General features: G+C 43.7%; 1 protein-coding gene and 1 long non-coding RNA gene across 4 annotated transcripts in view; one reads left to right on the top strand and one right to left on the bottom strand.

Moving 5' to 3' along the window:
- Positions 1 to 26,400, bottom strand: part of LOC149524064 (uncharacterized) — a 115,030-nt gene that overhangs the window by 33,234 nt on the left and 55,396 nt on the right. The window lies entirely within an intron of this gene.
- The window catches only part of ITGA6 (integrin subunit alpha 6), an 81,241-nt gene that overhangs the window by 26,330 nt on the left and 28,511 nt on the right, over positions 1 to 26,400 (top strand). For 2 of the 3 annotated variants that reach the window (XM_006116473.5, XM_006116471.5), the window contains exons 2-11: positions 7,165 to 7,292; positions 7,801 to 7,880; positions 10,359 to 10,629; positions 13,255 to 13,386; positions 15,680 to 15,893; positions 17,171 to 17,364; positions 17,494 to 17,582; positions 19,099 to 19,226; positions 21,636 to 21,731; positions 24,918 to 24,979. In XM_006116473.5, the coding sequence (XP_006116535.3) occupies positions 7,165 to 7,292; positions 7,801 to 7,880; positions 10,359 to 10,629; positions 13,255 to 13,386; positions 15,680 to 15,893; positions 17,171 to 17,364; positions 17,494 to 17,582; positions 19,099 to 19,226; positions 21,636 to 21,731; positions 24,918 to 24,979 (1,394 nt within the window). Of the gene's footprint in view, positions 1 to 7,164; positions 7,293 to 7,800; positions 7,881 to 10,358; positions 10,630 to 13,254; positions 13,387 to 14,386; positions 14,504 to 15,679; positions 15,894 to 17,170; positions 17,365 to 17,493; positions 17,583 to 19,098; positions 19,227 to 21,635; positions 21,732 to 24,917; positions 24,980 to 26,400 lie in introns of all 3 variants that reach the window. The other variant, XM_075933638.2, reaches the window with a different exon arrangement.

Consider the following 26,400-nt stretch of genomic DNA (forward strand, 5'->3'; position numbering starts at 1 on the left):
AAGGTCGCCTTTCTCCTGGCAATCACGTCGGCCCGCCACGTTTCTGAACTCGTGGCACTTTCCGCCGATCCTCCGTATACGTTATTCACCCAACAGGTGGTCACATTATGCTGTCACCCAGCCTTCTTGCCAAAAGTCAATTCACCATTCCACATCAACGAGCCCATGGTTTTTCCCATTTTCTTTCCAAAACCACACGCTAACCTCTAGGAGGCACGTTGGCACACACTAGACATCAGGAGAGTGCTTGCATTCTACTTAGACAGAAAGTGCTCTTTTTGAAAGTCCTCATGCCTACTACTATCCCTGGCAACCCGCTCTAAAGGCCAACAGATCTCCTCGCAGCGCATCTCCTCACATATTGTGAATTGCATCACTCGCTGTTACACCATCCGCGGCAGACCCCTGCCCTGTAGACCAAAAGCACACTCGATCAGGAGCATGTCCACTTCCATTGCATTCCTGAAAAACGTTTCCCTGCGGGAAATATGCCGTGCGGCTACTTGGTCATCTTCATCCACGTTTGCTAGGCATTACGCCCTAGATCGCTTCAGGGCTACAGACATAGCAGTCGCTCAAGCAGTTCTCTCTTCTGTGCACAGATAATTCCGAAGCACGGCGTCTCTGTTTGGGTTACTGCTTCCTACTCACCTTCAGTGGAGCACCCACGGGGACATCACTCAAAGAAGAAGAAATTGTTACTCACCTTGTGCAGTAACATCTGTTCTTCGAGATGTGTGTCCCCGTGGGTGCTCCACGACCCGCCCTCCTCCCTGCTTCGGAACTCTTATGTTTGTAACTTACAGATGTTCCAGCTAGGAGGAACTGGCGGGTCGGACCGCTCAACGCAGAAAAGAGCGCGAACGGCACGAGGCCCTTCTGCGCATGCGCGGTCCTCCGGAGGGGGCTACTGCTGGCAAAAACTCTCCAGTTTGCGGCGCCGGGACAAGCCCGACACCTTCAGTGGAGCACCCACAGGGACACACATCTCGAAGAACAGATGTTACTGCACAAGGTGAGTAACAATTTCTTCCCATGCATATCAGCTCCTGCACAGGTGCCTCCCCTCCTCCATGCTGCTGCCTCTCTATCAGGAGGTGGGGGTGCAGCATGGAGGAGGGGCAGGCGTCTCCGCGCATGCCTTGACATACAGTCAACCTGTGGAACTCCTGGTCAGAGGATGTTCTGAAGCCCAGGATTTTAACATGGTTCAAAAAAGAACTAGATAAATTCATGGAGAATAGGTCCATCGAGGGCTGTTACCCAGGATGGGCAGGGATGGTGTCCCTAGCCTCTGTTTGTCAGAAGCTGGGAATGGGGAACAGGAGAAGGATCACGTGATAATCACATGTTCTGTCCATTCCCTCTGGGGCACCTGGGATTGGTCACTGGCAGAAGATTGGATACTGGGCTAGATAGATCTTGGTCTAACCCAGTCTGGCTGTTCTTATGACTGGTCCTCCCCCATTCTCCTAGCAACCTCCTGCCTAAGACTCCCCACACCTGCACATACTCCAAAGGGAACAAAACTGCATTAATAACAGAAAATCAGAGTTAGTGCTTTAATATTTTACATTCACAATATTTTACATTACAAATCCCCTTCAGCTTTCAGATTTTACTTCTTGTCAGGGGGAATACGTTCATATCTGATGTGACTTAGCAGTATTGACCTATTGCAGGTTGCGATAGGAAAGTACCTGTAAAAAAATTAAGTTACTTTCACCCTTGAGTCAAATGATATAGTGCTGAGGGCTATGAGCAAATACACTTTCTAAAAAAAATCTTTGATACGTGGTTTTCGTCTTAATTGCAGATCCCACTTCGCAAATGATGGATGTGTTTATATGAATATAATGGGGGAGAAGAATAAGATAGTTCTGAGTTGTCACTACACGCTATGTGTGTTACTGTAGTTTTCATTCGTTACAAAGGAATCTGCAAGCATATAATACAGTTCCATCAATAGCTGCTTGTTAAGTTTCTTGTTAAGTTGTTGACAAAAGCAGAAAGAAATTTAAATTAGAATAGTCTTTCAGTTAATATTTCTTGTTGACTGATAATCTGGAAATTTAGTGCAGGTTTATTTGATTGCTTGATGTTGCAGAAGCTGTTTAAAATTTTTAAGAACTTTGTTGGACTATGTTTGCTGAACCAAGGTTGCTTCCATTTATCTGTTTGAAATTCAGACTCTTTAGTGAACTATGATCAGCAACAATTGCCACTTGTAGATAGATCTACCTAACAATGTCTGGGCGGCTAATTCCCACCTTCTTTCATTTATTTGTAACTAGAATAGTTACTTAGTATTGCTTGGGTCCTTAAGACAAATAAGTTTTCTTTTTCTTCATTTAACCCATTGTTCTGGGGTGAGGCTGGGGATGAGGGGTTCAGGATGCAGGCTGCCCCATGGAGAGAGGACAACCCCAGCTCTCTCTCTGCAGCACCTTGGACCTGATGAGAAGTGGTTGTCCATGGTTGCTGCAGTTGCAGCATGCACAGCTGGGGGAGGAGTGCATGTCCCCCAACTCTGACCCAGACACACACAAACAAACAAACTCTTTGAAATATTTAGTAGACAGCTGTCCCATTCTCCATCCCTGCCCCATGCTGGCCCAGTGAGGTTATAGGTATCCTGGTCTCCATCTCTGGCCCCCTTGCTGCCCACTGTGCTCCTTTTACAGTATGGGTTTTCAAATTCTGGGTTGCAGCTTATAAGGGCAAGCTACTAGATGGCCACAAGATGCTTTGCTTACCTGTGCCTCTGCATGTATAGGAGATCATTGCTTCCATTGGCCACAGATTGCTGTTCCTGGCCAATGGGAGCTGTAGGAAGTGGTGCCCTGCTTTGCACTGCTTCCTACTGCTCCCGTTAACCAGGAACAGTGATCAATGGCCAATGGCAGCTGCGATTGCCCGTACCTGCAGAAGTGCAGGTAAACGTAGCATCTCGTGGCAACTAGCAGCTTGCCCTTACAAGCCACAATCCAGAGTTTGAAAACCCCTGTTCTACAGTATAACTCCCTCATACCAAACCCCTACCTTTCCATTTTATGAGAAACAATTGAATTCCAGGCCCATTCCATTGTCTTGGCACAACCAAACGCTTATCTTGCTTTAAGTTATGGTGAGAGGAAGTTGCATACCAAATTTGTATGTTAGGAAAATGTTAGCGGGTAGCCATTTTACACGATTAACGGATAAGCCTGGGCTCAATGGTTAATCCTAACAGTTACACACACATACACACCCCTTGCTGCCTCTGTATCAGATATAGCATGGGGCAGGGGGAGAGGTCCCTGCTGGCTCAGGGCAGCAACCAGCAGTTGGACAGTATGGCCCTCGCCGTCCTGGCTCAGGGCAGCCATCTGCAGCCGAGGAGTGTGGCCCCTTGCCCTGACTCCTGCACCCTCTTGCCCTGCCCTGTGCTTCCCCATCTCCTGTCCTGACTGCTGCACCTCCACCCCAGTGCCTCTCCTGACCCCCAACCCTGACTCCCACACTCCCAGCCCTGAAGGACCTGAGCAATGCTGGGTAAATCTTTTAGTTTAGCTGAAAGCAAACTCGGTCCAGTGGCAGAATGGTCCTTAACTGAATTTTTGGCAAAGATTATATGGAAGGATTATTATTAGTTCTTTTAATTAACTTGCAGTTTTATTGGCAGTGCCACCGGTAGTATAATACATACTTAAACCAAATGAGTGTAGAAATACAGACTTAGTGAACGTTAAGAATCTGATTCTGCAGTACTCAGTCCATGTGGAGTACTGTATTTATATGCTGTCATGGTCCTTTTGCGGTTATTGTTAGTAATCAGTCCTAAGTTTGCATAACTGAAATCGTAAAAAATTAAGGTTTTGACAGCAATGCCAACTTGCTGTATATCATTGATATTTCATGGCTGACATTTAATGACATAAATGGTAATATGTTAAGCTGCACGTTAATTAGAAAAATCAGTTATGGAACTTGAGTCTCTGGTGAACATTAGGGAAATAAAATCCCTTTAATTGGTTGATTGGTTAAACATTATGTTTAACCAGTTAACCCATTAAAAGGGTATGGAGGTCCCCCCACCACAGGAAGGGGTAGTTCCAGCCTGACCCTGTCCGTGGCGGGCTTGGGTATCCTACAGGCAGGAGCTGCTTGGTTATCCATAGCAGCCCCTGTCTGTGGGGCACCCAGGTTCACCACAGACAGGTGCTCCTGGGTCTGTAGTGGACAGGGGATCCTCCAAACATCCCGAGTAGCCCTTGTCTACAGCGGCTTCCACCCCGGGGCTAGAACAGGTCCTGCCTGTGGAAAGCGGGAACTGCTCCAGCCCCCACTGGTTAACCAGAACCCGTAAGCATCACCTGCTAATGGTGATGCTTACCAGTTAACATTTCACATCCCTAGTTACATCCACTTGTTGCTCCCATTGACTCAACTTTCAAAACCAGACTATTCTGTAGGTGACTAAAACCTTACTGTTAGTACTCAGATTTGAAAGTTTTGGTTGTGGCCATTACACATTAAGGGAGAGCGTTCAATAAATAGGTAAATCATCCTCAGAAAAAAAATCAAGAACTCACTTAATCTCCATTTTCATAGAAAGCATTTTGTTAATCTTGATTGTTTCCTCAGCCAATATAAACATCATTATTAATTTAAAATCCTATTGTTCTGGGAGGAAGGGGGTTTGATCATCAGCAAAAGTACTAAAATAGACTCCAGAATGAGCACAGCTGCAGAAACAATTCTATTTCTCAACATAAGCGCACATTGATTTTTTGTTGTTGAAGTTCCTTTTATTTTTTTTAAAGTAGAATAAATAACAGTCCAATGACTGCTGATATGTAAAAAGAGATGATCAATCTGTAATGATGCTCTCATGAATCCATCACAGTTTATCCAGTCAACATACAATTTGAGTACCGTATATTCCGGCGTACAAGACGACCTCTGAAGTTAAAAAACATCCCCCAAAAATCGGGGATCGTCTTGTACGCCGGATGCCCCGCCGCCGGAGCCCCTCCGCGGCTTTGAAAGCCTCGGGGGAAGCCGGCGGGGGGGCATCCCAGGCGCGCATGGGCTGCCCCCCCGCCGGAGCCCCTCCGCGGCTTTGAAAGCCTCCGGGGAAGCCGGCGGGGGGGCATCCCAGGCGCGCATGGGCTGCCCCCCCCGCCGGAGCCCCTCCGCGGCTTTGAAAGCCTCGGGGGAAGCCGGCGGGGGGGCATCCCAGGCGCTCCTGGCGGCTTTGCTCCCGGTGCCTCTGGTCTGCTGGGGACCATCTCCAGCAGACCAGGGACACCGGGAGCAAAGGAGGCGGAGGGGCGCTGGGGGATAAGATGAAACCCTATCTTTTAATTAAAAAGATAGGGGGTCGTCTTATACGCCCAGTCGCCCTATACGCCGGAAAATACGGTAATTTGGACTGCCTTGGCCTAGATGAAACTCACCCTGGTGCATAAGGCTCAGCATCACTAACTTTGTGCATATCCATCCATAACCAGAGATTGACTTTTACTTTATGAAGGTAGTACAGTAATTTCTATTACAGACTGGTGCTATTTAAGAATGGTATGTAGGGTGAGTAGAGTGCATTGTTCATGGATTAGAATGCTTGACTTGAACCAAAGATTAATTCAATTTTATGAACAAAAGAAATTAAAATTTAAAGTTAATAGTTCTCAGAAATGGTCACAATTACCTGTGCTGTAGTGCCTGAGACTTTTAGCCCACTCTGTTGTGCTCTACAAGGCAGACATGTAGTGCTGCACATGGATTAGTTCTACCACATTTAAATTAGAATGTACGAATTGTATCTATTTAATTTAAACCTGTTTAGAGTCTTTTCATAAGTCATGATTGTTTAACTGTCTTGTGCATCTGATAAGATTTACAGAACCATTCAGCAGTAATTTATCTCAGATGATTTTAAATTTTTCTTGGTTCATGAACCTGGTACAGTTATAGTCTTGAAGGACAAACAGCAACTGCTGGCAAAAGCATTTGAAAAATGTTTAGACTTTTGGGTACTAAGCTATTGCAACCACAAATTAATAGTACTTAGATATTGGATTAAAAAAAAAAGTAACCTTGAAAACAAATTAAAGGTATGCTCTTTTTGTTTGTTCCCTTATGGTATATAGAAGGTTGAAAGCAATTTTAATGGAGCTGGGAGATTTGTTTTGATTTTTTTTTTCAGCAGAAAATGCTGTTTCTGAAAAACTGAAATCTTGCAACCTTTTTTTCATTAGGTAAATTTAAACAAAATATTTTGGTTCAGGTTGAACTGAAATTGGTTCAAATTAAAATGCTTCTATCACAACAGCTTCAAAGGGGTAGCCAAGTTAGTCGGTAACTGAAAAAACTTAAAAAATGAGTAGTCTAGCAGCACCTTAAAGACTACCAAAACATGTAGATGGTATCATGAGCTTTCATGGGTACAACCACTTCTATCACAGCAGTTTGTTTCTGGTCAGTTCAATGTTACTGTATTGCGGGCGTGAGCTCCCATGTTGCCTCATGGGAGTTCTAGTTTGGGTGCCACATGCCTCCATCCTCTTCTGTGGACTACATTTTTCATAATTCACTATGGTCTGCCCTCTTGTCCATTTTGACTTTTATGATAAAAAATGAAACATTATGAAGCAATATTTTCAGTGCTCTGAAAAACAATTCAATTTTCCTCCTAATTTGGGATGAAAATAAATGTCCAAATACTGTAACAGAATTTTTCATTGGATTTAAATTCTGATTATCTACTAGCTCTAGGGTTTTTCAGTGTCACCTTTTTTACTACTGTTAAATATTAATTAGCCATAAAGAATCCAATGTGATTCTCAGATCCCAGGCTGAATGGTTGGGTGGCAATTATGGAAAAATATTTTTAATCTGAGCATATTTGATATGGAATCTTTAAATAATTGAATAACCTTACAGTGCCATTTGTTACACTGTCAGTTTTCATAGAAAAGCCATTTTCTGAGAGATTTTTTTCTACTTCTAAAAAAATACTAGTTTGCTCTGGTATAGTTATGTCACTTGCTTTCAGTAGTTTACAAATCAGATCTCTACTGGCATGATCAAAACAACATCCCCTGATATTCCTTTTGTTTTTTCTCTCAGGTTTATGCCAAGTTCTGCAAAATATATGGTTTGCTATTTCTCTCTCAACAGATTGCTGGTTGGAGCACCTCGGGATAAAGCCTTTCCAACCCAGCAAGCCAACAGAACTGGAGGGTTGTATAGCTGTGACATTACATCCCCAGAGACACAATGCACACGTGTCCTGTTTGATGAGACAGGTAGTCTCTTCCATATTTTTCTTTAGACTGAAGTCATTGCCTTTTTTTTCCCCTCATCAGATGTAAGCCTCAATGGTCTTCCCCACTGAATATACACCATCTTTCTTTTTCTTAAAACCAATGATCACAAAGAAAATTATTCTTATCATCCTATACAGATATGCTTTTCTTATTTATTTGAGTGAAAACAAGCCTTAGCTTAATTGGTAAAGCAATATTGATAACTTTGAATCCAGATGTTTTGCTTATGATTATGTTCTTCAGTAAGTGTTACATCTTATAAAAAAAAAAAAAACACCACCACCACAAATCTTTTTTCACTGATATAACTAATCCCCAACAATTCAGGTTTTTATTGTATGGGTAAAGTGTACAGATAGTGCCACCTAAAGGCTGTTTCAGGTGCTGCATGGAGTTGTTTACTGAATTAAAAATCTAGGTTTATAATAAAACACACATTTTCTGACAAGAGTTAACCATAGTGTGTAAATCTGTTGTGATAATGCAGCTGATCCAGCAACTGAAAGTAAAGAAGACCAGTGGATGGGTGTAACTGTCCAAAGTCAGGGGCCAGGAGGAAAGGTGGTGGTAAGTTAAATATTCATGTTTGTTCAGGTTTATGCTGCATGTTTTAAAATTATATGTATTTGACCTTTGAAGAATTCTTTGTAGATTTGGTTGCATTACATTTTTTTCCTAAACATAAGGAATTAACATTTTTCTCTAGAGGAGTGAGACACTGCAGATAAAGTGCAAGGGTCTCCTGTCATGACAAGTCAGGGAACAGCAGAGTTTTTGAATGTTTTTCTACTCATCTGAGTTTAGAATTCACTTGATTTCATAATCTAGGATGGGCAAGTAAGTACCAGTAAATCATCTCTGTGGCTTGTGTTACTGAAGTATGTTTTTAAAATGGAAGCTTGAAGTAGTTTTCAATTAAAACATTTTTTTAACCATGAGAATTTTATTCTTCAAATTCTCTCGTATGAGTTTGGGAGAAATGTCATATTTTCTTGGCCTCATCAGTATTAGTAAATACAAAAACTAAGTCTGAAGATCACCAAGGGTGAGTGACAATCACAGAGGAATAGATCGGGTGGCCAACCCATTAAATGAAGAGAGCCGAAACAGCGGTGGAAAAAAATGAAAAAAGCTGCACCAGAATTTTGTGAGCAATTTTTGTTGAGCAGAAAAAAAAGGGACACTGGCCCTTTAAAAGAAAAGACAAGGCCACATCAGCCTTGGGAGTGCCATTTTGAATCGCCACAGGGTGCAGGGTCAGCTTCACGAGCTGTGGGGGAGGCTTCTTGAGCTTCACTTTAAAGGGGGGAAGAGCCGCCTGTGGCTCGTGAGCTTCAAGTTGGCCCCCCCTGGAATAGATGAACTCGAACAGTGGATGATTGTTTTCATTCTAGCATTGTGGAATGAAATCTCTTTTTGTAATTCATCTTTCAGTGAAAGATGTTAATTGTGATGAGGTTGTATGGCCTTATTTTATATGGTGCAGAGGGAAGAAATTCTCATGAGTTACCGCAGAATGTGCCATGGGTTGAGGGAGAGGGGGACCTAAGGCCCAGAAGATGGATGCGGCCCCTGACTTGCCTGGATCCAGACTCCAAGGCTTAGGGACTCCTCCCCCCCCAAGCATTGGGGAGTGCATACTGGCACTCCAGCCTTCCCCCACCGCAGGGCTGGAGCACACAAAATTTGAAGCTGGGCTCCCCTAGGCTCTGGTACGTGAGGGAAATGTGGTGGTGTCTTTCTCCTTCTCAGTTGGGGGCCATGTTTTTGTTTTTTTGTTTTGTTTTGCTTTTCACTTGTCTGAAGCCCCTGAATTATTTTTTTTCTGTGGGTTAGTGGCCCCCAACCCAAAAAGGTTTCCCTACCTTAGCTGCCATAGAGCTTTACATCCCAATGCTTTCATTATGAAATATCCTAGTTATGGTAGTACAGTACATCAGCTAAGGGTCTGTGAAGCTCAAAAGCTTGTCTTTTTCTCCAACAGAATTTGGTCCAAAAATGCATTATCTCACCCGCCTCATATCTCCCTTACCTCCAAAATTGTTAGTTAGTAATGCTGCTGGAGGAAGCATTAAACTTGCTTCGAGGCAGGAGCAAATTTGTTGTCACCAGCAGGGAACCAGTGACAGCCTGGCTTTTGCACAATCATGCTGCCATTTTTGGGGGAAGCAAACCTGTCCCCCACACCAAACTGTGTGAAATGTTGTGTGTATGCATATAAGTGCTGTGATCAGCAGGGTTTCCAAGATATGGCCCAAACTTCTGAGTCTCTCAGAATTCTTCCAGACATAAGTACATGGAGTCTCTCCCACTTAGCCGTAATTTTTCATATCCATTGCGCATCATAGGGGAACATCTTCCAATTCAAGTCACTTCCAAGCTGCACATCCGTTGTGTGCAATTTACAACATGGCCTCACATTTTGTGTTGCTTTTGTGTTGATGTTTATCACCCACTGGCAGCCAGTGGTGCCGACCATCCCCCCCCATAGCACATCCCTTCTGCCAGTGGGTCATTCAACTCCTCCCCTTCCCTTTCAATGCTTCCCGCACAGCCTGGAACAACTGCACAGATGCCTATTCAGTGACATGAAGAAAAGGGAGGAGTGGGAATGGGGTACACTCATAGGAGAGAATGGAACTGGGCAGGAAGAGGTAGAGTGAGCTATTATTTCTTATGGGGAAAAATTCCCTGGTATTTGTCATTTTCATGTCCATTGCCCTTTTTAAGAACACAATATCAGGGAAATTTTCCCCATAAGAAATAATAGACCATCCTGCCTCTTCCTACTCTTCTCCACCTCATCTGCCTCTTCCTTCCCAATTCTGTCTTGTCCTCCGAGTGCACCCCATACCTGCTTCTCTCCTGCCTTCCTCTGGCACCCCTTATATCCTGTTTACTGTACCTGTAGTTTATTGCTGCTATGGGAGCATGTGGCTGATAGAGAATGGCCTCATTATTTGACTTTAAAGATGATTTACCAGAAAAAAATATAGAAGACATAGAATATTTTTCTCATTTGCTTTATCTTTGTTTTCTTTGCAGACATGTGCACATCGCTATGAGAAAAGGCAATATGTAAACACAGATCAGGAAACGCGTGATATCATTGGAAGGTGCTATGTGCTGAGTCAGGATCTCACTATTAAGACTGGTGTGGACGGTGGAGACATGGATGGTGGAGATTGGAGATTTTGTGAAGGCCGATTGAGAGGCCATGAGAAATTTGGTTCATGCCAGCAAGGTGTAGCTGCTACCTTTACTCGAGACTATCATTATATTGTATTTGGTGCACCAGGAACTTATAACTGGAAAGGTATGACCCACTCTCTGTCCCCCTCCTAGATTTTTCAGCATTTACACTGTTTTTGTAAATACTAAGTTCTTAGCTCCATGAAAGGTTACTAAAGTTATTCTCAAAAAAAGTCACATTAAAAGGCAGAGACCCTTAATATGTAGGGACATTTGTGGGTGGGTGAGGGGCTGGTAGAGAGCATCACCCTGCCCCACTCCTGAGCCTGGCTGCTGCCCATGGGTGGTGGATGAAGGCCCAGTTGGGGAAGGCAGTTGAAGCCCCATCCCTTCTGCCCAAAGCCACACCCCTTCCCCGAGACCATGCCCCTTCGCAACCTTTCCCCCATTGGGTAGTCGACTAGTTGCTTATATCCCTACAACTCACAGATTACATACGTTAACACATGGTATTGTAAGAAACTCCTACCTCGCCGGTCTTAATTTTACTGCAGTATTCGGTATTTGCTTCAAAGGGTGGAACTTTCCTGCTGAGCATATACATACATATATTTAACATTTTTTGGCGAACATCTCATTTTTCTGCATTTGAGTAATTATTCAGATATGGGTCTGCACTAAGACCTATATCCTAGTTGATCCTGCAATGTGTTTTTCTTTTGTGTGACACCAGTTGTCTTGTGTGGAAATCATGGGTGCCTTTTCAATGTGTTTAAAACCTGTAGCTACAAGTCTGAGAACCTGAGCATCTCAGACTTGTGTGTTGGGGTTCGTGCTCTGGGTTAAAATCAGCAGTGCACTCCAGACTGGAGCTTGGGCTCTGTAGCCTAAGAAGGCAGTGATTAAAACTTCATTTAATTTAATGGGTTTTCTGCCTAAGCAAAAACTAAAAGACTGTGGCAGCTGACACATCACCTACCAAGTATTGAAAATGTCAGAAAAACAATGGATATATCGGTATCCTTTGGTTTCTGTTTTTAGACATTTTTAAATGCAAATTACTATTGTTATTTTGAAATCTTGTGGATCTAGATCAGGGGTTTGCAACCTGTGGCTCACAGCCAAATATGGCTCACTAGGGAGCCAAATACGGCTCTTCTGGAGTCCCAACTCCACTCCCTCAGAGCAGGGAGCTAGCACTGGTGCTACAGCCTTACAGCCCCCCACAAGACTGGAATGCCAGTGCCTGAGCTTCTCTGCCAGAAAACATGCAGGGAACAAGCAGCCAAAAATGGCTCCATGAGTGCAGCCATTTTCTTTCCCCTGGGACACACTTCCTTCTGGTAAATGGGAGCAACAGGAGGCCACGTTACACAGTGCCCGCGATGCAGCACAAAAACAAGTAAGTGTCCCTATTCATCCCCTAATGCCCATCCCCTGGATCCAGCCTCCAAGGCTTAGGGACTCCCCCAGCCCCTCCCCAAGCATTGGGGAGTGCATTAACAGGTGTGTTGTGAGCAAGACAGGAGAAGTCATTCTTCCGCTCTACTCTGCACTGGTTAGGCCTCAGTTGGAGTATTGTGTCCAGTTCTGGGCACCGCATTTCAAGAAAGATGTGGAGAAATTGGAGAGGGTCCAGAGAAGAGCAACAAGAATGATTAAAGGTCTAGAAAACATGACCTATGAAGGAAGGCTGAAAGAATTGGGTTTGTTTAGTTTGGAAAAGAGACGATTGAGGGGGGACATAATAGCAGTTTTCAGGTATCTAAAAGGGTGTCATAAGGAGGAAGGAGAAAACTTGTTCATCTTGGCCTCTGAGGATAGAACAAGAAACAATGGGCTTAAATTGCAGCAAGGGAATTTTAGGTTGGACATTAGGAAAAAGTTCCTAATTGTCAGGGTGGTTAAACACTGGAATAAATTGTCCAGGGAGGTTGTAGATTCTTCATCTCTGGAGATATTTAAGAGTAGGTTAGATAAATGTCTATCAGGGATGGTCTAGACAGTACTGGGTCCTGAAATGAGGACAGGGGACTGGACTCGATGGCCTCTCGAGGTCCCTTCCAGTCCTAGTATTCTATGGTTCTATCGTACACTTGAATCCCTCAAACCCCCACTTCCCCAGTGCCCTGCCATAACACTCCTACACCTCAATCCCCTGCCCTGAGCCCCTCATACACCGCCAGCCCCCTGCCATAAAATTGACAGAAGACAGCCTGAATGCGTGCATGAAGCTGGATTTGACCAGTTATGATGTAAACGTTAAAGAAATGTGCAAAAAGATGCAGCAACAGAAGTCCCATTAAATAAAGACTATGTGTACACTGTTTCATTTATGCTATTCTTAATCATCATGTCAATTATCAATAATATTAAGTTGTATATTTTTATACAGCTCTTTGTTGACCACTTGTGAATTTTGATGTAGTTTTTGGCTCTTTGGTTTGAAAAGGTTGCCAACCCCTGATGCTTTCTCTATAATACCTTGTTGAAAGGGTGAAATAATACGGTGAGTGAAGAGGGTTGCTGATCAGTTTATTAATGTTTTATTGACAATTTTAATAATGTATACTATGTATTCCAAATCATTGCATAGCATCACAAAACTTCTGTATCATGACACCCATATGCATGAGATTCAAACAATGATCACAAGGACAATGTTGCTAATGTAAATCAAGAACCATGTCTTTATTATTTTCCTCTCTAGTCATTCATCCATTTTTATTTTACCATTTCATTCCTTCAGGGGTGGTTCGTGCAGAGCAAAAGAATAATTCATTTTATGACCAGGGGATCTATGATGATGGGCCTTATGAAGTTGGTGATGAGAGCCGCCAAGCTGAGAGTCTAGTTCCTGTTCCAGCTAACAGTTATTTAGGTAGGATTAATCCCAAATGGTAAAACTCTTCAGACTTCTTGAACACTCACTATCCAAGTGATGTTCAATAACGTACAATATGAGCAGAAAGTAATTTATTTATGCTCCTGTAAAAAGCAACCCTCCTACATTTATGGGCTAGTTTGAAGTACAAGATGATACTCAATTGAGGTACCTGTAAGAGTTACAAATATAATGAGACATATAAGAGCTATGGTGAGGACCTGCAAATTCTCACAATGTGATTATAATCACTCTTTAACAGTAAGTATTCATTCTCCTTATTCATATGGCCACGAGCACGTAGCATTGGGAGTTGTAGTGAAACCTGACTTTCTGAGAGTGACTGGTAAGTTTACATTGTGTATGTGCTGGGAGCAGCAAAATTACACCCAGTGACCAGTCACTTAACTGCTAAGGGTTCTTTGCACAGCTAATGGCTGTCCTAAATAACTCAAGTACATCATGGTAATTACAGATATGTTTTCTAAAAGCTTTAGTGTGGATTGACATGGATAAAAATGTAGTGTGATTTTTTTTTCCTTGATGAAGAGCAAAAGAAAACTGCCCTGCTTAATGCGAACAGTGGAAAAAAAGGCCAAATGAGAGATGCTATTACAAACCAGAAAGATAAACTGTCTAAGAATAAAGGCTAAATGGGATATTTGAAAAACTGGACAGTGTCAAGAGAAAGAATTGCTTTTCTGCTGCAGATGCTGATTTGTTTGACACTTCTACACCAGTACTCTACATTTGCAATGGGTTTAAATATATGCTAGTAAAATGGAGCCAGAAGTGCTGGTAATGGAATGAGAAAGGGATTAATGTCTATGAGAGAGCATTGCCAAAGAGAAAGCCATCTTAGAGCGAAGAAATGAAAATGGCATTAATTGGCAGTTGCTGTGCCTAGGTTACATGATGCTGCAGTTATTTTTACTGCATAACTACCATGTTTTTCTTCTTTTGATCTCTCCTCCTGCCCCCCAATATATGTCCACAGGTCTTCTGTTTTTGACAAGTGTGTCTGATACTGATCCTGATCAGTTTGTATACAAAACATTGCCTCCCAATGTAAAGGTGGACAAATCCACTGGTGTGATGATGAATAGCTATCTAGGTTTGTTATGTGAGGTGCCACTATATATGTGTGTGTCCAGAGTCTGACATAATCTTTATTTATTGTATTTTTCTCCATTTCAAATACATTCAAGTAAAAGCATGCAACATCAGGGATTCAGATGAAGAATAGCTTATAAAGTAAGGGGCTTTGGGAAAAACTTGATCTGTAATGTAGCTCTCAAAATATACTGTAGCCTTCCTACCAAGCTTATCTGAAACTCTGGCTTATTTTTGTAATTGAGAATCGTAACGACAGTGGTGAAGAATTCTAAGAAAAGGGGATGATGGAGGTTTAATATTTACTATTTATCTAGATTTTTTCTCAGAATTTGTATGACTTTTGATACAGGGATTTATAGTACAAATTCATACCAGAATGCAATATATGCCTGCAGCAATCCTGTTTAAAATATGTAAAATAATAATTATCTAATGTAATAACTTTAGAATTTAAACTGAATATTTAAGACTGCATGTTTTTTAAAATGTCCTTTATAGACATAATTAACATGTTTCTGCTGATTTCACCACTGTATACAGCAGATTCTCAAATACTATATAACATAACATAAAATATTGTGTTTCCACAATGTGTTTTGCATGTTCATAACATAAAATAACATTTGTATAAAATTTGTAAGTGCTCATTCTGTGTTAGAGGAAAAGTACTTAAACTGTATTAAAGTGGGTAATTTATTAAATTGATTTTAAGTTATTTTTAGTACATGACAACGCGTTGTGTCTATAAAATGTACAAATGCTTGGAGTGGTGGCATATGTACATACAATACACACGTTCAAGATTGCATATATACATAGTGCCAAATTTGTTTGCCCAATCTGTACATTTTACAGACATGACACATACCGGTAACTGTGGTGGATATATAAAGATATGTCTGTAATATTAAGAACTTTCAATATGGGTCTTTTTTTCCCCTACAGACATTATATAGATATTTACACTTCATAGAATTCTGTCTTCACACTACTTCATCTTTAAGCTGTTTATCATTACAGCGGATTTATAATTATGGTAGCATGTAGTGAGTATATTTGCTAAATTTGGTTGCAGTAATGCTGCCAGGCACCACTTTAATATAGTGCATGCATGTACTTTTCAGATCTAACAATACAAAATTCTAGCTATCGTTTTTGTTTTCTTTTGTTCTAGGTTTCTCTTTAGACACTGGTAAAGGCATTGTTTCACAAGAAGAGACAACTTTTGTATCTGGTGCACCAAGAGCCAACCACAGTGGCGCTGTTGTTCTGCTGAAAAAAGATCCTCAGCTTCAGAGAGCACTTTCACTTGTGCATATATTTGAAGGAGAAGGGCTGGCCTCTTCTTTTGGCTATGATGTTGCAGTTGTGGATCTCAACAATGATGGGTAAAGTGATTGTTAAGCTTATGTTATTAAAGAACAGTGTACTGTATGTACAGTGTACCTAAAGATGACCAGCAAATGGGTGAAAATTTAGAGAAATGGTAATTGTGTGCCCACCCTCCAATTTAGGATGGATAGAGTAGGCTTTCCAATTTGCTTGTTTTTTGTGCTTAATTTTCACATTAGCAATATCAGGCATGTTAAGTCTAGCTTTTGGTTTTACTGGAGGATAGATGGAGAGTTTCAGAGAAGTACACTGATGCTGTCTCCTAGCTATGTCTAAACTGTAGGCTTCTTTTGGAAGAAGCGTTTCCGCAGGGGCGGATGAGAGTGCCGCGGGGCCCGGGGCAGCACTGTGGGGCCCCGGGCAGCGAAATTTTGCGGGGCCCCGCCTTTGACACGGCGCACGCGCCGTGGCGCCACAGCACATGCGCGGGGCCTCGGGAAGCGCGGGGCCCGGGGCAGCCGCCCCTCTCGCCCTGCCCTAAATTCGCCACTGCTTTTCCAGATGAGATTTTCTGAAAAAAGTCTTCCGAAAGAGAGCGTCCACACTGCAAAAGCGCATCAAAAAAGCGATCTGCTTTTTCGACAGATAGCATCTATTCAGTGTGGACACTATCTCGCATATAAGCTGTGATTATTATGGGCAGAATGGCCACCAGGGCACCTGTGCTTTCTTCCTCTTTCCTCTTCTAGCGAAAGAACTCCCTCTTTCCCGTCCACACACGCCTTTACCAATGTCAGAAAAACCCCTCAGTTCTTTCTATTTTTTTTTTCTCGAAAGAACGTGATTGCAGTGTGGGCATAATTGATTTTTTTTTAAATTGCCGTTTTCCAAAAAAAAAACCCTCTGTAGTGTAGACATACTCCTAAATTTGAATTTATTTGAGGGTGTATGACTACTGGTAGTTTCAGACTTCTTTTCTACTCATTATTAGGGCAGCCAGTTAAATGAGAAGTTGACTGACCCAAACTTGAATGGTAACATGTTTTTAAAAAATAAGTCAAAAATCACACTCAAAACTAAAACCATTTGGGGCCTTCTTTTATACAGCACAGACAAGAGGGGAAAGGCCACTAACTTAATTTGTTCCTTTAATAAAAAATGATCACTATTTGATCCAGTTGAAAGTGGGTCCTAGTGATCTTTTCTCAGCACATGCCTCTTTGTCTGATCAGTTTACTTAAATTATATTGAGTCTGTAATTTTAAACTTTCCAGGACTCTCTACTTATTTTACACAATTCTTTTAAAATTGCTGTACTTTGTTTCATTTTAAGTTGGCAAGATATTGTTGTTGGAGCCCCACAGTATTTTGATAGAAATGGAGAAACTGGAGGTGCTGTGTACATCTACATTAACCAACAAGGCAAATGGGAAGGGGTAAAGCCAGTTCGCCTCAGTGGAACCACTGATTCTATGTTTGGCATTGCAGTTGAAAATATTGGAGATATTAATCAGGATGGATTCCCAGGTGAGAAAACTGATCTTGAAGTATCAATGTCCATACATTTTTCTAAAACTAGCTTCAGAGCATCTTATTTTGTCATGAATGTCACCAGCAGGATAACATTTTTCAAATCTCCTAATTTTTCCTCAACAGATATTGCTGTGGGGGCACCATATGATGGGAATGGCAAGGTGTTCATATATCACGGATCCAAGAACGGAATAAATCAAAAGCCAGCCCAGGTAATTAAACACCTGTTACCATCTGTGCTTAGCTTTGCAGAGCATTATAAACATAATTTTTATTCCACAAAAGTATATTATACTGGGTAACTTCCACAATAGACATCACTCTGTGCACCTTCTGCAGGCCCAAATCCTTGGCTGTAGCAAAGCTCAAGAAGGTGTCTCTGCAAAAATGGCGCTTAGCTCCTTCTTCTGCTTTCTCCAATCTTGGACTTTGGCTGTATGTTAAAGGACCCTGAGGATTCACAGTGAGCGAGTGTGGCACACAACAGTAGTACAAGGAAGTCCAGCCATACCCTCTATGCTGGCAGCTGGAATGGGTGGTGGTAGAGAATATATCTTGCAGCATAAAACCCTAAAATGGACATCTCGCTGATTCTAAGTTACATAGTGATCCTACTACACCAGAGGTGGGGAAATACCTGTCCATGGGCTGGATCTAGTTCCCTAGGGTTAGCCTCTGGAGGGCCACCAGTGGTATATTTACCTGCATCTCCACAGGTACAGGTGATTGCAGCTCCCATTGGCCATAGATCATTGTTCCTGGCCAATGGGAGCTGTGGGAAGTGGCATGAACCAGGATACCACTTCCTGCAGCTCCCTTTGACGAGGAACAGTGATCCGTGGCCAATGGGAGCTAGTAGTAGGGCGGAGTGGCCGCCTGCTGAACCAGAGGCAGAGGAACCCCTCTGGGAGCCATTTTGGGCACACCCTAGCCCCACCCCCTCACCTGACCGGAAGACAAGGGGCGTGGCTAGGACTATAAGAAGGCTGCCAGGGAGCTCAGTCAGGGCCCAGCCTCTGAGGGAGACAGAGGCATGTCCAGAGCTCCTGGCTGCCTTCTTATAGTCCTAGCCACGCCCCTTGGCTTCTGGTCAGGTGAGGGGGCTAGGCTGTGCCCAAAATGGCTCCCAGAGGGGTTCCTCCACCTCCAGCTCAGCGGGCGGCCACTCCGCCCCACTACAGAGCTGCAATCGCCTGTACCTGCAGAGGCGCAAGTAAATATAGTGGTGGCAGCTCATTGCCATTTTATTGCTCGCTCCTACACTGATATGATCCTCCTGGCTGGTTATAGTGGTTTTTGGGTTAGTTTGCACTTACAAAGGGGCTGCATTTACAGTGCACAGTTTGTGCCAATCTGGCTTATAGCATTTAAGGGACAAATTTGAACATTCCTTTCATCTGCCAGACCTACGGTGGGGAAAAGGGAGCAAGTACCACCTGAAAGGAGCAATTCTCCAGAGGCATGTCCCTTTGGAAAAATCTAAGTCATCTGTTGCTTTTCTATGACTGAGAACACAGGTTCAGAAAGGAAGAGTACAAAATTCACCAGCTAATTATATTTTTCTCATACTGTATTTCGCAAATGGTAGAAACCCCAGGAACAGATAAATTGGAGCAAAGGAACATGTGATTTTGTATGCCTCATTTTTGCGAATGTCCTAGATATTTGGCATATAAAACAATGATAATTACTTGAATGTTTTATTCCTACCAATCTGTTTGTTTTTAGATTCTTGATGGCAAAAAATCCAGTGTTTCATTTTTTGGTTATTCTGTTACTGGAAATATGGATCTTGATAGAAACTCCTACCCTGATATTGCTGTTGGGTCACTTTCAGATTCTGTGTCTGTTTACAGGTGTGTATTGTATGTGGCAATTTACCTAAATCTAGATTGGTTTTCTAACAAACTGCTTTGAAGAGATTTGTTTCAGGTTTGTAATTTTTTTTTTTTTGGTCCAGAAGTTGGAAGGATACACATACATCAGTCTGGTCTCTTTTGGGTAGGTCTGCACCACGGACAGGCAAAAATCGACTCACGGGCCAGATTGGGCCTGTGGCCCACTAGGACCCTCAGGAAGGTTTCTTGCCTGCCTCTAGGCGCCACGTGACATTTGCAGATGGGAAGGGACCGGCCAGTGGGAGCTGCAATGATTGTGCTGGGGAAAGTCGCTCTCCCCTCCGCAGCATACATTACAGAGAAGCACAAGGCCCCAGCAACTGGCTGCTTTGAGTGGCCTGGGGCTGCAGCAGGCAGGGAGCCTGCCAAGGATCCTGCTGGGCTGTTGGCCAGGAGCTGCCTAGGAGCACTTTACCCTTCCTGCACTTCAACTACCTGCCCCAGGTTACCACTCAAACCCTCTCCATTCCTTCCTCCCTCAGGATACAACTCCTTCCCAGACCCAGCACCCCCTCCTACACTTGCCCACCAGTCCAGAATCCTCTCCTGTATTCAAACCCCCTTCCTGGATCATGTACCTGAATCACCTGTCCTAGATCACAACTCCTTCCTTCACCCAAACTCTGCTTCAGACCCCACACCCTACCATGCACTCCAGCCCCCTACCGAGTTCCCTTCTGCATCCAACCTCCGTCCTAGATGCTGCACCCCCTCTATAGAAGAGTGAGGCCCTTGACCACTTACCAAAACCTTGGAGCACTCCCTCCCCCCCTCCATCAAAAATATTGTCCGCTCCTGGTCTAAAATGTACACTATAAGCCCAGGCTCTTATTCAGAGCCCAAACACCCTTCCATCTACACAAATCAATAGGTCTTCCCCAGAAGGGTCCTCAGAACCTGACCCAAACACTCAGTTTGGTTCTGATGATCTTGCTGGGGATGGGTCAAAGCCCAGGTCCTGCTGGGACTGAGGTAAGCTCTGTCATTTTGCCATGTGGATGCTGTTCAAGCTACACACCTGAGGGAGGTGGTGTGTATAGAGTGATATAGACACATTAACATGTCTCTGGGACCCAGGTCCAACAACTGTAAACCCATTTTTATAATGCAGTGTGGATGCTTGATGGCTTGGAAATGCCGAGTCCACAAGCCTGAGTCCTGCAGATCTGGGCATAGTGTACTTTGTAGACATATACCCTTCTACAGAACTGGCTGAAAGATAACCTTAACATCCTTGATGTTTAGAGTTTATGTGCTTCTCAAGAAAATGTAGCAATGTTTAAGAGAACTATAGATTATGAGCTCTTGGAATATCCTGAATGCACATGTGCCCACTGTGACCAAGCAAAGTCTTAACACTAAAGAATCACTGCATTCTGCTGTGTGAGGCGTAAAAGGGAGGGGCTGAATCCAAAACCTCATGTAGGCAGCTCTTAAACCTGTGACGTGAAAATCTGTTCTGTGGGGCTCCCTCGACATCAGAGTGCAAGGAGACATTGTGTGAGCGACAAGGTCAGTGGATTTGCAATGCAGACATAACTGTTGTCTCCTGACCGGGGTAGGGGCCATTTTTTACTGCATTGTAGCATGCAGAGCATAATGTGGGGCCCCCATGTTGACTGTGGCCTCTAGATACTACTATAATACAAATAATATTTTAAAAAGAAAATAAATACATTCCCCTCATGTTTAAAACACAAAATAAATCTGCTAATGTAGCATTATGCCAGCAACCCTATATGCATGAAAGTCAGGAAGTGAAAATGTTGTTTGCCTTAGCAGCCAGAACTCAGCCATTCACACTGCACATTAAAGTTGACATGTATGTTAATCTAAAATTACTTCTATTATTCACTGTCTACGCACATGGATTAATTACAATTGCCGTGGGAACGGTTGCCAGCACACCATCACTTTGAATTTCCTGACTTTTTGTGTTTGTAAAATGACAACTGTAACATTATCATAGTGGTTTTAAAAAAATTAGTAAAGTCACTTGACCTTCATGGGTTTTCAGGGTTGTTCAGCTTCAGCATTATGTACAGGAGAAGAGCTCTATTTTAAGCTTCAAAGCTGCTCTCTCTCCCTCACCAACAGAAGTTGATCCAATAAAAGATATTACCTCACCCACCTTGTCTCCCCAACACGCTGTAAGTTTTATTTCCAGCCTTTCTGAAACTCAGAACCTGCATTTCTTTTAATAGCATTGTGATATAGGGAATTTTCACAGCAAATCAGTGCAACTATAAGAGGCTGCTGCTTCTGTTAAAGTCAGAGTAACACAATTTACTAATTGTAACATTTTTTCTCTTTCTTTTCTCTCTCTACTCTTCCATCCCACCCCTCCAAATAATAATAATAATAAAGATCGCGGCCTATTATAAGCATTAAAAAATCCATCAGAATATCTCCTGACAAGATTGACCTGAACAGAAAGACCTGTCGTGAACCCAGTGGAATCTGGTAGGATACTTTTTGTTGTTGTTGTAAGGTTTGGCATATTGAGCGCTTCATGTTTTCAAGGTGATGGTGATGGGCATGGGCATGCAGATCCATTGGGCTGAAGAGAGGCATATGCAGCATAAGAATATGTTTCACATTTATCTTGTCCAATAGCTGGCTTCTCTTCTGAAATGTTAGAATAGGAGAATTATTTTCAGTTATTTCCATCTATATGCATTTAGTTCTTGTCCTGAAACTTATAATTTAGAACCTGTTACCAAGTTTTAGCTTGACTGGAAAACCTATTAGTTGTGTGGCAGATATCTTTATCAAGATACTAAAAGGCAAAGGTTAGCTAACTAGGGCATAGAAGTAGTTGGTTTTTTTTTAAGATGACATATTAGGCAATAATAAAATGTGATGTTACTCTTCCTTAGAAGCTTATGTTGAAAAATGTTTTAATACAACTTCAGTGTAAGAATGAAGTGGTTGGTGGAACATGTATGTGTATATTGGTCTCATAGTGTTCCCATGTGATTTATCACTATCTGTTTAATTTAACATACATGCATATTTTAGAGACTCTGGGATGGCCTTTCATCATTGGCCTTAAATGGAAGCATAAAGAGCAAACATAAATAAATATTTTTATTGGACATTTTATAACAAACTAAAAGTGCAAACTACTAGAAAAGAGAAAGACCCATTCTGCACTCAGATGTAGTAGACTGCAGTGGGCAGTAATTTTTGATGGGGGGCCATTCCAAGAATTTCATAAGCAGTTGAGGGCTACACTCTTCCTTGATATTAATGGAGGAGGTGTGGGGTCTGGGATGGAGGTAGGTGCAGGAGGGGGGTGTGGGATCTGGAAGGGAGTTTTAACCTGGGGCAGGAGACTGGGGTGCAGAAGGGGATGCATGGAGGGGGTATGAGTGCAGGAGAGGATTCTGATGTGGAGGAGGGGTGCAAGTTCTAGGAGGCAGTTGTGACCTGGGGCTGGAGTGGGTACAGGGATATGGGTTATGTTCAGGGATAGAAATGTAGCCGTGTTAGTCTGGGGTAGCTGAAGCAAAGGGATAGGGAATTAGGGTGCAAGGTCTTGGAGGGGGGTTGTAACTAGGGATGTTAGATATCAGGTAATTCAATAGTTGTGTAGCCACATAAAATCTTATTGGTTACACAACTATTTAATAGTCTCTGGGGGTGATGCCGGCAGCCAGTGCTCTCCCAGCCCCACTCCTAGGGAGCCCCCTGCCAATCTGCATTGTTGCCTCTGTATCAAAGGCAACAGTGTGGGGTGGCAGGTGGGAGCTAGCCTGCAACGGGAGCCAGATTAAAAATCAGCTCCTTGCACAGACTGGCTGCCTGCCACCCCGTGCTGCTGCTTCTGTAGCAGAGACAGCAGTGCACGGTGGCAGAAGCCTCTGTCTGTGGGGGTCCGAGCTCCTCATGGACAGAGGCTGCTGCGGGGGCAGGGGAGAGGAGCAGGGGAGACTGCTGCAAAGCAGCCTCTGTCTACAGCAGCCAGGGCTAGCATTGGAAGAGCCTGGTCCATTGGAGGAGGGAACATCCTCTGTGGGGAGCTCGGACCCGCTGCGCACAGAGGCTGCTTCGGGGCAGCCTTTCCTGCCTCAACCCTGCTGCCTCGGATATGCATCACCATGTAGCTGGTGCTGGGGGAAACTGGCTTTTTAGACTGCTCCCCCCAGCACCGGCTCTTGCCCCCCCCCCCGCAGCCTCTGATACAGAATGTGTGTTGTTGACAAGATTAACTGATAATCCTAAGGTTATTGGTTAATCGAATAGTCGACTATATGTTGACATCCCTAGTTATAACCTGGAGGAGGGGTGTGGGAGGAGATGCAGGATCTGAGGGGGTTGTTGACTAGGGATATGAAGATTTAATCAGTAACGTTAACTGGTAGGGGCTGAAGCACCTCCCTGTCTGCCACAGGCAGGAGGTTGATCCAGTCCTGCTGGAGTCTGCCCTGGACAGGGACTGTCCGGTGTCCCAACTGGAGCAGCCTCTGTTTGCAACAGGCCTGGGTGCCCCACAGACAGAAGCTGCTTCGATTGGGACACCAAAGCAGCTGTTGCCTGCCGGGCACTATCAGCCACTGCAGGCAGGGGCTTCTCCAGCCCGGCCAGTGCAGCCCCTGCCTGTGGCAGGGGCAGGGAGCCCTCCAGCTCAGTCACAGGCAACTGGGCTGGAGTGGCCCCTCCCTCCCGGTTGCCCTTCCCTTTAATCGGCTAAGCAGTTAAAAATATGTTTAATCAGTTAAACTGCATTTACATCCCTAGTTGTGACCTGGGGTAGGGGATTGGGGTGCAGAGTCTGGGAGGGATCCTGGAGGGGGACAGATGGTTGAGGTAAGGAAGGGGCTGGAGTGCCAAAGGCAGGCTTTGGCTAGGAGACGTTACATGCATGGCTCCTGGCCAGCAGCCCAGCAGGTTCCTCAGCCAGAGTCCTTGCCTTCCATGCCCCTGCACCAGCTGCATGGATCGTGTGGGGCTGTGAATGCTGTGAGCCCTGAGGAGGAGGGGTACTTCGCCAGGCCTACAAACAAACTGACCAATGGGAGCTGAGAGATTATGCTGGGAATGGAGGCAGTATGCGAAGTCTCTCCCCTCGGCTTGCAATGTTCAGAGAGCTTCTTTGAGCAGTGTGTGTGTGCATGGGGGGGGGGGGGGGGGAGAGAGGGCGAAGAGGGAGGCCAGGGCAGACAGAGAGAGGTGCTTGTGGGCTGGATCCAGCAGTTTGGTGGCCTGAATCTGGCCTGTGGGTTTTATTTTGCCCACCTCTGACCTAGGCTCATTCATGTTAAACATTTCTACCCACTCACTTGCTCAGGTTTCAATCTCTTGTTGTGTCAAAATCCAGTTGTTTCTTCCAGAGGTCCTCTAGCAAATACAGTAAAGCTACAATATATTTTATTTTATTTAAATGGGAAAAATTACTTTTGTAAGAACTTCTTGACTTTTTCAGATGTTAAAAAAAAAAGAGTAATAAGAGAGAAGCACTTTTTCTTCTGGTTTTGTAAGTTACCATTCACTAAGAAACAAAGTTCTGATCATACATATAATATGAATCACATTATAGAAGCCAGGATAATGGACAAGTGGCTTCTTTTTAACGAAATACTGAAATGTTCAATCTGTTGGAACATGACTTCTTAACATTATTTTTAAATTCTTGACTCTTTGCAGCATGGATGTTGAAGCATGTTTTGAATACACTGCTAAGCCCACTGACTTCAATCCAAGAATAAGTAAGTAGTTACAAATGCTTTTTATTTGCTTTTCATGAGAGGTTTTGGTTTTGTTTTGCTTGTTTTTAGGGCTGTTTAATGTTCTGGTAAAACAGAGCCGTGGTCAATAAAAGTTAACTGCAGAGCTAGGTATGTAAAATGCAACAACTCTCAAATTTTGTGTGTCAGATCTAAAATATAATTCAGCATATACTGACAGTACTAGCTGTCACTTGAGAGCAGCAGTTTGAGCTAACAGAAGTGTAGGATTCTGTAGAAGTGTAATTAAGTTTATATGACTAAATTTCTTGTCTGAAAGTTAGATTCTTACATTCTACCTGGCTTTAAACCGGTAAGCCAACAGACACTCCATAGGATCAGTAAAGCCTATTCACACACTGGCATCACTCCATAAAATATAGTCTTAAAGGCCTGTTTGGGTAGGTCTAGACTACATGCCTCTGTCGCCAGAGGCATGTAGATTAGGCTACCAGACATAGGAAAATGAAGCGGTGATTTAAATAATCACCGCTTCATTTAAATTTACATGGTTGCCGCGCTGAACCGACAAACAGCTAATCAGTTGTTTGTCGGCTCAGCGCGATAATCTGGACGCGCGGGTGTCGACATCAAAGGTATTTGTCGACCACCCAGGTATGCCTCCTGGGATGAAGTTTACCTGGGTGGTCGACAAATACCTTTGATGTCGACACCCACGCGTCCAGACTATCGCGCTGAGCCAACAAACAGCTGATCAGCTGTTTGTCGGCTCAGCACGGCAGCCATGTAAATTTAAATGAAGCGGCGATTATTTAAATCGCCGCTTCATTTTCTTACGTCTGGTAGCCTAATCTACATGCCTCTGGTGACAGAGGCATGTAGTCTAGACGTACCCTTTGATAATTAGCATTTGCCTTTTGTTGAGGGACATTTCCTTCAAACTCTTATTACTAAGGGTGTTCCTCACATGAATGGTTCCATGGAAGCAGCAATTGGAATAAGAATTACTTGTGTCTTTAAGGGTTTTCCAACTTCTGGCCAATGAGAGCTGCTTGTTTGCAGAACAGGCACACTAGGTACCTCCTTAGGGTTTGCAGTATTCACAGCCCCACATGGTCCACACAGCTGGTGCAAGGGCATCAAAGACTCTGGCTGAGGAACCTGTTGTGCTGCTGGCTGGGAGCCACCTAGGTTATGTCTCCTTGCCTCTGGCACCCTGGCCTCTCTCTCCCTCCAATCCTCTGTCCCCATCCAGCACTCCTACTACCTCCCAGACTCTACCCCCCAATCCACGGCATCAGATCACAACCCCCTTCCAGATCTGGCACCCAAATTCTCTACCCCTGGTCACAACCAAGATCCCTGTACCCACTCCTGCCCTAGGTCACAACTGCCTCCCAGACGCTGCGCCCCCTTCTGCACCCATGCCTTCTCCCAGACTG

The sequence above is a fragment of the Pelodiscus sinensis genome, chromosome 7, assembly GCF_052426305.1.
Source record: "Pelodiscus sinensis isolate ZL-2025 chromosome 7, ASM5242630v1, whole genome shotgun sequence".
Classification (NCBI taxonomy): Eukaryota; Metazoa; Chordata; order Testudines; family Trionychidae; genus Pelodiscus; species Pelodiscus sinensis.